This window comes from Hoplias malabaricus, chromosome 18, assembly GCF_029633855.1.
Source record: "Hoplias malabaricus isolate fHopMal1 chromosome 18, fHopMal1.hap1, whole genome shotgun sequence".
In the NCBI taxonomy this organism is placed as follows: Eukaryota; Metazoa; Chordata; class Actinopteri; order Characiformes; family Erythrinidae; genus Hoplias; species Hoplias malabaricus.
Genome location: NC_089817.1, coordinates 27,188,399 through 27,201,623, shown reverse-complemented (window position 1 = coordinate 27,201,623; position 13,225 = coordinate 27,188,399). Strand labels below are relative to the sequence as shown.

Here is a 13,225-nt window from a genome sequence, read left to right as displayed (position 1 = left end):
TGGCTCAGCACTACAGAAACTGCACTGTGTAAATTTCCGAAGGGGGTAGGAAACCAGCCCTCCTCATTAGCCTCTCTCCCTTGATTTCAGGACAGTGCTGTAAAAAAATCTTACCTAATGTTCCAGATGCTCCAGTGCATTTGTGATCCAAGTGCAATAACAGGAACCCTGTTTGGAATTTGAATAAGCAAGTTTTGCTTGTTTGCAGGGATTATAAAGTTAAGATCTTGTAGATGCAAGTGTTTCCCTGCTGTGTTCTAGCCCCATGTTTGTCCATGCTGAAGTAGGTTTCGTATGGAAAGGAATTCACATAATCTGCTGTTGATTAATGATATTCACGGTGTTGAAAATGGGGGAGTTTGACGCTGTGCATGTAGGTTGTTTGTGGTGGAATTACACATTACAGCCAAATAAATGTAATCAGAAATGAAGGGTATTAAGTGGTCATTTGTCCAGCACTAGCAGCCTCTGTTTCTGTGAGAATGTGATTGGATTCTACCACAACAGCATTGCAAGCTCAGCTACTGGTGCTGGTTCATTGATTCACAAAAGCCACTCCAAATCATGAATACGGAACTGGAAGGCGATAAAACTCTTTAGCCCGTACTTGACATTGGGCATGGTGACCCACACAGACACAGGGAGAACACAGCTACTCAGACCTACAGACATTTTTGAGTCACCAATCCAACTACCAGCATGTGTTTTTGGACTGTGGAAGGAAATCGGAGCAACAGGTGGAAACCCACACAGACACAGGGAAAACACATCACACTCCTCAGAGACAGTCACCCAGAGGAAACCCACGCGGACACAGGGAGAACACACCACACTCCTCACAGACAGTCACCCGGAGGAAACCCACGCGGACACAGGGAGAACACACCACACTCCTCACAGACAGTCACTTAGAGCGGGGCTCTAACCCATGGCCCTGGAGCTGTGTGAGAGCGACAGTACCTGCTAATGTCTGATTATGTTTTTGCTGACAGTTTATCACTCTTTAATGGGACGTAATCATTAGCATTATTTTGCTTTTATATTATCAATATATCAGTGGCGTAAAATTCACAATTATTTCTGGGACAATACATCGACCACACAAAATGGCTACCATGACAGGCCTAGTCGAATCTTGTGAATCTTTATCATATAACACGAATTGCAGCGTATGTGAACGTAAATAATCTCACACAGCAAGTTTGGCTCTGATTTTATTGGCATCTTCTCATAGAATGTGACATGCCATAAAGTTGTAAGACATCTGCTGTTGGACAGTTTGCATTGGGCTTTACTCATACACATGCTGTATCTCACACTCCTCCTCATCATGCGTGCAGATGTGCCGAAAATAAAGAGCGTGTAGTCTTGAGCTGTGATGCAATGTGTACTACAAAGGGATTACTGGCGTTTGTACAAAAGGAAAGTCTGAGTCCCCACTCAGAATCTTTCTAAATAATCAATTACCGCACCACATGCGCAAGGGAACGGATTAATCCCTCTACATCCAGTTAAGTAAATAAGGGTCTGCAGGGCACGACGATAAAGGATCTAAAGCCTTATTCTGGGTCAGGCGAGCTTAGCTGAGCCGGGCTGCTGGATTGGAGGTAGAGAGGGAGCCGTGACAGTCCAGGGCTATGTGAAGACCTCAACAGCTGGACGCTAAGCAGCTTTTACCCCGCCGCAGACCCCCTACCGCCGCTGCAGGGTCTCGGCTGATCCACAAGCCATCTCCCTTGCACACTTCACCAGCACTGGGGGTGTTTAGAGTGAGTCTTTCTATTCTGTCCTCCCCACAAGTATTTATTATACTCCTCTGTAAGCGCATCTCCAAACTTTTTTTTTTTTTCCGGAAGCCATTTAGACTTATATCTGTCCTCAGCTCTTGTGTTTACTGTATAAAAATGATTGATTCCCCATGGATTTCCTATATAGCTTAATGTACTTGGCCTCACTGTGGGATGCACTAAATATAGACTGGTGTTTTTGTTATATATAATGCTTCTTCCTCCGTTCTTGTCATGAAAAGTGAGCCGTTTCCTGTTTATGAAATTTTAAGGAGTGTGCAAAGACAAGAAGCCATTTAAACCTTAATGGAGTCTATCATATTCATAGCTGCACACCAACCCACTATATTGTCTAGGTGTCTCTCTCTCTCTCTCTCTCTCTCTTACTCATACACACACATGGTCACATGCCCCTTGGCAGCGGCCCATCTGTCACACAGAGAGACTAAGTTCCAGGCCTCTACCCAACGCCCAAATATAGTCAAGCGAAGGAGAGTCCACTCTCACCTCTGCTAAGCAGCAGCGACACAGCTGGCTTACATTTCAGAGCTTTCCCCAGCAGAGCTCCCTTATCTTAATTTCTGCTCACTGTTTTCCTCGGCATTCCGTATGTTTCCCTTTCCTGTCCCAAATGATTTTTTTTTCTCTCTGTCTTTTTCGCTCACTCCCTCCTCCTGTTTTTCTCCTGCTCTGTTCTCCTCTTTCTCACTCTCCAGAGTGTGGTTCGCTGTCTCTGGCACCCGAAGCTGAACCAGATCATGGTTGGAACAGCGGATGGTCTGGCCAAGGTCTACTACGACCCAGTCAAGAGTCAGAGGTGAGTCACAGTGAGCTCAAGCGTCCCCTTCCCTCTGGGACCAGATACATGCACGCTCACACACACACAAGCACAAGTGTAAAACTCTTATTTAACTCTGCATATCACGTCATAGGGCTTTAACTAGTAACAACATGGTCATAACGTCCACCTCTACTCCTATCCAATCTCTTCTACAGCAGAGTGAAGAATAATAGCTCTGTGTGTGTACATGCCCCCCCTGTGACTCACTGCTCAGTAATTACACCATGAAGGATCAGATAGAGTAGCAAAAAGCAGCGGCTACTAACACGTCTACTGAACTAACCACTGTCCAAGAGTTCTGACACAGACGCTGTCAGATGAGGCCATCAACCGTCCTGTTTGAGCCCATTAGCAGGGATTCCTCAGGGCAGGGGATACCATGGTGTCTCTGGTAGAAATGAAAGAGTTAAGTGCGCAGACTAAGATAAGACTTTATTTTGACATGAAAAATTAGAATAATCTAAAATACTCCAACACTCTGTTAGGCTCCTTCCAGATCAGAGTTAGAGGCTTTTTAACCCTTAGGTTCTTGAACCACATTTAAATAATGATAAACAGAGGGCATGATTGTTTATTATTTTTAAATTTAAATTTAATTATTACTCTTAAATTCCTAACGATGTTTGTTTATCTTTAGCGATCTAAGTAGTTGACCCTTTATTCTTGTCAGCCCTAATTAGCAGAGATGGGGTCCCTTAGACACTCTTATTTTGACTGTGCTTTTTCAGGGGCGCCAAACTGTGTGTGGTGAAGAACAAGAGAAAGGAGAAGCAGGCCGAGACGCTGACGCAAGACTACATCATCACCCGTGAGTGCTGCAGCCATTCAGCCAATGCTTACCACACAATTTCACTGGCCAGGGAAGAGCAGGGAGAGCAGCCAGACCACCGGGTCTATCTCTCACTAACCACACATACAAACAGAGCCATACACACACACACACACACACTCAGATGCTTGCCCTAATTGAACTGAGTCACATCCACGTTATCTATCAAACGTAATGCCAGAGGAGTTTGGGTGGACAATAGTGCTGCCCTCCGCATTCAGAGGCGTTAAACTCGGCTCACTTCTGTCGCCGGCCCATTAGTGCCGCTGCTCTATGTGTGTGTGTGTGTGTTAGTGCTTTCCATCGGATTGCCGTCCCACACGCTCCCTCACCCGCAGGGCACGATGCCATTAGCAGCCGTCACTCCAGCAGCCACGCGCCAGCCATGAGGGCTACACTCACGCCAGAGCGTGCCACACACATACCCTTTACCCCCTTTACTCATCCCCCTCCCCTCCCCTCCCCTCCCTACCTGCATGACAGTGCCCTTCTTCCCTCTCTACACAAGCCCTTTCAGTTTCACATAACAGCTCCCATCCCTCTGTATTACATTATGGGTAAAATCATGTGCTCGTACTAAGGGTTGGTGTTTACTATTTATATGCCACTGTTGTTGTATTGCTTTTATATGAAAATCACGACAAAGCTACAATTATATTTATGTTATTTCTGTTGATTCAGTTATTCTTGATCAATTTTGAGGTTGAGATTTAAATTTAATTAAATATAAATATATAAATATTGACAAATGCCAGCACATTCATTTTTTTAAAAGCTTAAGACAGCGGACAGTTGCACTCTTCCCAATTTCAATCTCAGTATAAATAATGTTAAATGCTCCAGCCCTATGCACCTCACGGTAATGCAATAGGGCTGAGCTGAGTGACGCATCTCCAGATAGCCATGGAAAATTCAGGGGGGGGAAGCAGAATGATGGGCCATTGAGGGAAAGAGGGGAAGGGGGAAAAAAAAAAGAACGATTGAATATGTCACCAGTAACCTTTTTGCTTAATGTAGCATGCAAGAGAAGAATTAACACTGCACAGTGACAACAGAGGCCCTGAATGGAAAATCGCTTCATCTTTCCTACTCTGAGTTTCTCCCTGTGACCCCAAAGTACAACACACACACACAGACACACAGACACACACACACAAGAGCTCCGCAGTCATGTGTTTTGGTTGTGTTTGACACACTGTGAAATCGGGAGACCTTAATCAAAGGTAAATAAAAACACAGCGAGCTTTACAACCCTCACTGGTTGCTATGATGGAGCTCAAGGGTGTAGTACTCACTTTACATCCTCCTGTTAGACGAGGTTCTGGCGTGAGCGTTTCCTTTTGTGATTTTCAATTTGTTTTCATACCTTCTTTTGGCTGTACTCATATTGTTTTATGAATTCTGATGTGGCAAAATTACTATTATAATTACTTTAGCAGCATCCTTGTGAGTTATTTAGAATAGGAATAGTTTGTTTCCAGATATCTCCTCAGTGCCCTGAGCCTTTGCATGTGTTTTATTAATTCTGTCAGCATTCTAATTCTAATTCTAATAACTAGTAAAGCTAGTTAGTTGGAAAAGTACTGCATGCTTATACATCACACCAGTTGGTATTGTTGTACGCAAGTCGAATTGTTTTTTAATGTCCTACAATCAAACAATGTACAATATGACTGTATATATGTGATTGATATGATGTGTTTACATCTGTCTTTCTCTCTTTAGCTCATGCTCTGCCGATGTTCCGAGAGGCGAGACAGCGAAGCACCAGAAAGCAGCTGGAGAAGGACCGGCTTGACCCCATGAAATCTCACAAGCCTGAGCCGCCTGTGTCTGGTCCAGGTGATGTAAACCCCCATCAACATGCGACTTTTGCATTCTCAACACACAGCCCAACCCTGATATAACACACACAGACGCACACACACGAACACACACACAGCAGCATTTGGGCTGCTCTGTCTCCCGCCTGGCTGCAGTTCCCCTCTGATCCCGTTCTGCTGTGGCTGCCCTCTGTGGGATCGAGACTGCGGGTTTAAGTAAACACACTGTAAGATTACATTAAAGACTTGGCAGAGGACCAGCCTGGAACTGGCTTGGCTCTTCCACTGCTCTGTTTGAGTCAGCCTTCAGAACAGAACCACAAATAAAGCGAGACTCAGACCCTGGATGCCCCTCCCAGCCGGCTGTGTGTGGAACAACACTCTGGCCTTTACGACCTTTCTCGGTGTCCTGATGAGCAACCACCCACCACAGGTCCACAGACTCTCTTTAGAGAGGGGGTTTAGCCAAAAATAAATGCATATTTACATAATTTTCCCCTTAGCCCACGGGTACTTAATCCTTCCAGACGTGTTTGGTGTAAAAGTATGCTTCTTTATTTTTGCACTAGAGTTACAATGTGGCTGTGGGCCACATCGAGTTGTTTAGTGATTTCAGACTTGCTTACGTTCAAACTGTGTGGTTTCTGAAACTGTGAATCTAAATCTCAGTGTAGCAATGTTAAATTCACCAAATACATGTGCAGAAATATACATGCTTGTAGTGTTATATATTATTTAAACCAGGGAAATCAACAAAGTGTGAACGCTGACAAGAGTTTTTCAAAAAATTTTGCATAGAACTGTATTTGAGATTTGCTTAACAAGATGTAGCCAGTTTTTTGTGGGTCTTTCTTTTTGGCCTCGTAACTCTGATGCACCACAAAGTTTTGGACGTCAAACATGTCTTGGCTGTGGGACTCGTCGGTAGAAAAGGATTAGGAAGGTAGAAGGTAGGTAGAAATGAATGTAAATGTAATTAGCATTACCACATGATAGTGTCCTCTCTGCGCTTTAACCTTGAGCCTGCAGCAGTGTATTCCATGTTCAACGACAGCATAAATATACTTTCTCCATGTGTGGGGAAGATGTTTTTCTTAACTTTCAGGCATTTGTCCGTGTGAAGGAGGGAGGCCCAAGTTTTCTTGACCCCTCTCACTTTACGGGTCCCTAATGTTACAGAAAGATGACTGTTCTGAGTGGTATTCATATGGTTGAGAAAGGGTATCCACTTTGCCTCATGCTGTTTTTGAGCAGACGTAAGGTTTTACCATTGTATTATAAGGAACGGTTGGGACAGGTCATTATTATTATAGTAAATGTATCGGTAGTTGCACTATTTAAAGGGAAACTCTGACCAAAGTGAAAATATGTGACCTTAGCTCATCTATACATTTTTCTCTAGAGTTGGATTATCCAGTTCAAGGTCGCGGTGATTCCGAATCCTACCCGGAATCACTGGGCACAAGGCGGGAACACACCCTGTAGGGGGCGCCAATTCATCGCAGGGCAACACATGGTCATTCACGCGGTCATTCACACACTCACACTTATGGACGCTTTTAAGTCAACAATCCACCTACCAACGTGTTTTTTTTTTTGTTTTTTTTTTTGGGACCATGGGAAGAAACCAGGGCACGCGGAGGAAACCCATGCAGACACAGGGAGAACACATCAAACTCCTCACTTGGAGCGAGGCTCGAACCCACATCCCCAGGCTCCTGGAACTGTGGGACAGAGACACTACCTATTGCGCTATTGTGCTGTCACATTCTGAAACATTAAAAAAAAAAAATAATAATAATAAGTGGCGCAGCAGGTAGTGATTGTCTGTGAGGAGTTTTGTGTGTTCTCCCTGTATCGGTGTGGGTTTCCTCCAGGTGCTCCGGTTTCCTCCCATGGTCCAAAATACACTTTTGTAGGTGGATTGGCGGCTCAAAATTATCTGTAGGTGCAAGTGTGTGAGTGAATGTGTGAGCGTGTGTCACCCTGTGAAGGACTGGGGTTCTCGCCTTGCACCCAGTGATTCCGGGTAGGCTCCGGACCCACTGCAACCCTGAACTGGATGAGTGGTTACAGACATAGAATGAATGAATGAATAAAAATGATAAAGAGTAATATAAATAAAGTTTGTAAAAATATTTAAAATCATGTTTAAATCATATTTGCTGTGGAAAGAGTGAATCAGTGGAGAGAGAGAATTGATGACCCTTGATGAATCTTAAGTGATCAAAGTCTCTATTATCTAATAATTAATCATTTGGACTTATATAATGTTTTTAAAAGCCCAACGTTTCCCAACTCCTCTCTCTATTCAAAGACCTGAAATTTTACAACACAAACTAGCTTAAGATTTGTTTGTTATTAATATGGTTCAAAAGAAGAGAAAGATTGACCTCGTGCTTGTTTTCTTTTTCCTGTTTTTGGAGCAGGTAGAGGAGGTCGTGTGGCAGCCCACGGTGGGACGCTGTCCTCCTTCATTGTGAAGAACATCGCACTGGACAAGACAGATGACAGCAACCCTCGAGAAGCCATCTTAAGACATGCTAAAGAAGCAGCGGATAACCCTTACTGGGTCGCCCCAGCCTACAAACAGTAAGCAACCCAGCAAATATAAGGGTAGAGATATAGAGAGTGACAGAGGAAAAGGCAAAGAGAGGGACAGGCAGGTATCTGACTACAGACTTGGAAAAAAAAAAATAAACACAACACAAAACCACCATCTGGCAACATGGAGCCCCTCACACAGACTCAACCAGGGACTTAGCTGGGTCCTGCCTTTCTGTGTCAGAGTGTGAGAGAAAGAACATGTTTGTGAGATTGTGTGTGTGTGTGTGAGAAAGAGAGAGAGACCGTATAATTGTGTGTGTGTGGTTGTGTACATGTGTGCGTGACACAGCTCAGGTTGCACCTGTGTATCTCACCTCTGTTGTCACACCTTGGCTGACGGATGCATGAATGTTTAAAAAGCTGTGCAGTGTTTAGAGGCCTACCTGAGATGGATCATGTTGCAGATTCAGCTGCAGTCGAGAGAAAAATTCATCAGGAAATAGGAAAGTAGCATTAGTTTAGATAAGGAGAACTGTTGCTATTAATTTTTTTAAAAATGCTCAGAACATAGAATCATAAATTATAGATACAGCATCCAAAATAATAAAATAAATCATACAAATGTAGGCATAGATACATGTTTTTGCCTCCTACAGAGGTGCTGCAGTTTTCTGTTTAGTGAGAAGTGAGATTTTCAGTTATATACATGAAGAATAACGTTTTTTTAAAGTTCTCTTTAAAGGAACAGTAGGTAGTATTTTTACCTGTTAATTACAGTTTCACAATCATTGTGATGCCCCATTGACCCATTGATGCCCCTATTAGGGAGAGTGGAGCCACTGTCATTGCTATTTCAGGCTCAGCACTGCAGGAACTGCACTATGTATCTTTTGGAGGAGTGTAGGAACAATATGCCAAAAAGAAGTCAAAGTTGGTTGTTTGTTAAGATGCACAGTGCATGATGGGTATTGTATTACAAGAAAAAACAATGAACTAAAACCATAAAATGTATGTCGGAGCACAGAATACTACGTAAAAAGAAAATAGTAAATGTGAGGTTTAAGGGGCTGGAATATCTTTTTAACTGAAGTGCATTCAGTTCATTTGTAGAGAAAATAGCATCTAGTGCCAAATAAGAATTTCAACAAGATGTTTTCAGACTTTATGGAATTTTAATGGCCGTCAAAGCCCTAATTTAATGCTCTGTTTATACGTTGTAAAAAGGAAAGTGTGATTCCAGCACCTGCCAGGTTTGTATGACTGTAAAAAGAGTAGGTTTTAGTTCGCTAAAGAAAAATGCTTTCTCCTGGACTGTTGGCTGATAAGAAGCTGTCAGCCTGCTATCTCTCCATCTCCCCCCAATCTGCCGTCCTTTTTCCTTCACGGGATGTTTACCTGCTCTGGGAAGAAGGAATGAAGCTGCTTTCAGAGGGGGTCTGCTCATCCACTGGCATGGCCTGAGAGAGTCCACCCTGACAGGTCTGATTAATAACAGATACCGTGTCTAGATCAGACCCCCTGTAAAGCTGTATTAGTGGAGATTTAGCCATCAATGCTGTTGATAAATTATTGTAGGTTTTCCCAGAGGGATTTGCAGATCCTTCGTGTGTTCTCCAGATTGGATTATTTAGTATGTAGGTAGGACAGGGATAGCTAGGGTAGTTACGAAATTGCAGTTACGAAATTCCTCCGGGTGCTCTGGTTTCCTCCCACAGTCCAAAAACACACGTTGGTAGGTGGATTGGCGACTCAAAAGTGTCCATAGGTGTGAGTGTGTGAGTGAATGTGTGAGTGTGTGTGTTGCCCTGTGAAGGACTGGTGCCCCCTCCAGGGTGTATTCACGCCTTGCGCCCAAAGATTCCAGGTAGGCTCTGGACCCACCGCGACCCTGAACTGGATAAGGGTTACAGATAATGAATGAATGAATGAATAATAATAATCATAAATCTAAGGATGACAATTACAGTTTGGGTTCCATGGCCAAATGCTACGTTTTCTTCTTTTGTTGTCCAGCATTAATTGCATTCTAAGTTATGAAAATATATGCTGATTACCTCGTGTAAATGGTCAGACCCCATCTGGTTTATATAAATATCTATTGTATAAAGTCTATTTTGCATTCCCCTCTTCGTCTTCAGAGTGGAGTTTTCTGCACAGACTTTAAAGCCCTTCAAGTCACTGAAACAATTGAAAAAAAACGGAATGGTATTCGACTTTAAAACCCTTCACATTTCTTTGGCACCCTAAAATAACTCAATCTGTGTGTATGATAAATGACAGTGGAAATTCAAGCATGGTGGGTTTGAGTAATCCATGGGATTATCTAAGTGTACTATCATTTTGTTTTGTGACACAGCCGTTTACACAAACTGTTGTAGCCTGACAGAGACACCGAGTTTGAAATATAGGCTACTGTTCTGTGACGTCGGAGCGCCTGCCTGTAACTTTATCTGCATCATTACAAGGGAGCGCAGCCTTTTAGAGAAGCACATCTTCATATACACACATCCCTCAATTACTGCAGCTAATGACACTGTTGACACTAACAAGAGCTATTGTAGCGCTTTGGCACAGAAGGCTTCCATAGTCTAACGATCCTGTTTCGTCTTCTTTTGTCGCGGGCTTTAATTGCCTCGCTCAGGTGTCTGGAAGCCGACATACATGCACACACAACCTCGGAGACCTGCCCGCATGGAAATACTATGCAGCGGACATTCGAGAAGCTGGAAAGAGATTGCATGTCAACCACATAACTTCTCCTGTGTCTTGTGTCACTGCTGTTTCCGTCACTGAACAATGTCCATCCGCTAATGTACCTTCGGTGTTACTTCCTCAGCAGCTACCCTCATCCACTGCTCTTTTCATCACTAACTTTTAACTATAAGTCTCTCCACAAGACGTTTTCCGACCACGACTTAATGCTCTGTTTATGCATCAATGATCTCACCAGAAAACACAGCATCCCTAGGTCCTAGCAGTGTGTGGCATATGGCAGCTGGACCTCACCGGACCTTGTGCCAGCATTAGAGTGCGCTTAATTGAGTGCTTCCATGAAGCAAGCAGCCTCGTAATCTTTTTGAACTACGCAGAGCAGCTGGTGAGGTCATCACTGCCCTTTACAGGACAGAGGTGGGGGTGGGCACACTGGCAAAAATATAGCACATATACATGCAAACATGCAATACGCAAGATGTTGTCTCAGATTGTCGATCAGGTGCATTATTTCAGTGTTAAGAGCTCCATTAGATTGCTCACAGCGAAGGAACTGCCAAAGCCAAGGGTGTCAGGGCAGTGGTTCTCTGGGCATGGTTTTATTCTGTGCCCACGTGTCTGGTGAAATATCCTCCACACCATGCCTCACCCAGGACCAGATGTTGCATTTTAATCACTGTGCTGAGTAGAGTGATGAAAGTAGGGAAATGGTTTAATCCTCTGCCTACACCCCCCCCCCCAAACAACCACTCTCACATTCACTCTCTCGCTCTTTCTTTTTCTCTCCCTACTTCCCTCAGTCTCTCTCACTCTAACCCCAGCCTACACCCATTCAGTCACTTATTTCCATCTTTCTACTACTTCTCTCTCCCTCAGTCTCCATCTCTTTCTCTCTCTTTCTCTCGGTCTCTTTTTGTACCACTCCTTCCCCCGAAACATTCGGTCTTAATCTCCTTCTCTGTGGGTCTTATTCAGACTCGCCCAGAAGCTTTGGCAAGTCTTACTTGATTAGAGGAGGAACAGCAGCACACAGCATTTTCCCACCACACAGCCCTTTTGAAACTTCAGTCCCATATTTCCATCATTTATAAAGGCACCTTCTTGTGTAGTATTCATGCTTTTTGTATTTTCTTAACGGAAAACGGTGGAACCGATGTACACCTTGATTACTCCTTGTCTTTTAGACTGCAGCATGTATAGAACTATAGAAATTTGAAAAAAGGTGGTTTTTGAAAAGACTGAAAAGGATAGGGTTAGACACAATAGACTTGTTTGAAAAAAATGTCAACAAGCCCCGCCTCTTTTAGTTACTGTTGCTATGTCCATTAAACGTTCGCCTCAGCGTTCCTCAGCAGGCTGAAAATTCAGTTGCACAAAGCGACATTTACAACACAGAAGTGCATTTGAAAACAGTTGAAGGTAAATTCAAGGCCTTACAGACGGTTCGGTGCAGACATGCAGTATCTGCACCACAATGCAGCCCAGAATTTTCACATTTATCAAGCCATGGGAATCTTCCCTGTTGAGAATTAAAGCAGTAGGTGTTCATGTCTAATTAGGAGGCGGTTTGAATGAGCGGGGCTACCCTTTCACTTGAGCTGATCAGAGCAATGTTACATGCTGAGCTGCTGGACTGCTGGAATTTGCAGTTGTTTTTCTTTTTTCCGTTTATTTTTCCCCACTTGAAATCGATATATATTTTACAGATTACTGTGATTGGCTGAAAGAAAAAAAAATAATTCAAAAACGGAAAAAGGAAATCCCCGAATGTAAGAGTAAAAACTGAGTCAGTATACGTTACCAAATAAGCAGAGGTTTGTGTAATACACCAATGGTCCCCAGTGTTCCACTGCACTCTCTGCACTTTGCATGTGCTTTTTATTTTCCTGATTCCATTTATCTGCCAACGTACAAACTTTTTTTTTTTGTTGGCTACATCAAGCATGGTGTGAGCCCCTGTAGGAACCAGCGTGTGGACCACAGAGCAGGTCGCCCACATTGGGGTAGCCATGTTTTACACAGGTTAAGCGTAGAATGTCTGACAGTATAACGCCTGTTTCCTTGTCTCTCTCTTTGCCCAGGACCCAGCCTGACCCTTTGTTTGCTGAAGAGGAATCTGAGGATGAGGAGGCTGACAAGGAGCCAGAGTGGAAGAAGCGAAAGATCTAAAGAGGAGCGCGGTCTGGAGTGTCAGCATGAACATGGAATCTCGCAGCCTTCTGATAATGTGTTCAAACTGTTGAACTCTATCCAGCGTGAATGCATGTGTATGTATGTATGTGTGTGCGTGAGAGCGAGAGAGAGGAGAGACCGCGTCAGCATTGCGCTGAGCCCATTTGTAATTGATTTTCATAACGGGCAGAGGTCCTAGTTGTACAGACAGTGGTTTGGATATGAGTTGTTTTTATTTTTTTGTAGTAACTTGGCTTTGATACCATTTTCTTCTCTTTTTCCATTCATATTTTCTCGTCTGTTATAAAATAAACAACTATCGTGTGTGGTCAGCTTGCGTTTGGATTGTTTTTGTTTTAATTATTTGGCCAAAGCCTTGAGCAATTACGTTTGTGTTTTGTTTTTCCTTGAATACCATATGTTTGTTCACCTTTTTTGGGTTGTGTTGAGCGGGAGAACAGAAGAGCCTTCTACAAATGATGCGTGACCCTCCATAAATTTCCCTAATAAAGGA

General features: G+C 43.4%; 1 protein-coding gene across 3 annotated transcripts in view; it reads left to right on the top strand.

Moving 5' to 3' along the window:
* LOC136674901 (WD repeat-containing protein 70) overlaps positions 1 to 13,149 on the top strand; it is a 54,493-nt gene extending 41,344 nt beyond the window's left edge. Inside the window, exons 14-18 of one of the 3 annotated variants that reach the window (XM_066651206.1) lie at positions 2,504 to 2,604; positions 3,357 to 3,436; positions 5,183 to 5,299; positions 7,710 to 7,872; positions 12,621 to 13,149. In XM_066651206.1, coding sequence (XP_066507303.1) covers positions 2,504 to 2,604; positions 3,357 to 3,436; positions 5,183 to 5,299; positions 7,710 to 7,872; positions 12,621 to 12,708 — 549 coding nt within the window. In that variant the 3' untranslated portion in view covers positions 12,709 to 13,149. The remainder of the gene's footprint in view (positions 1 to 2,503; positions 2,605 to 3,356; positions 3,437 to 5,182; positions 5,300 to 7,709; positions 7,873 to 12,620) is intronic. The other 2 variants (XM_066651204.1, XM_066651205.1) reach the window with 2 other exon arrangements.
* The last annotated feature ends 76 nt before the right edge of the window (positions 13,150 to 13,225 follow it).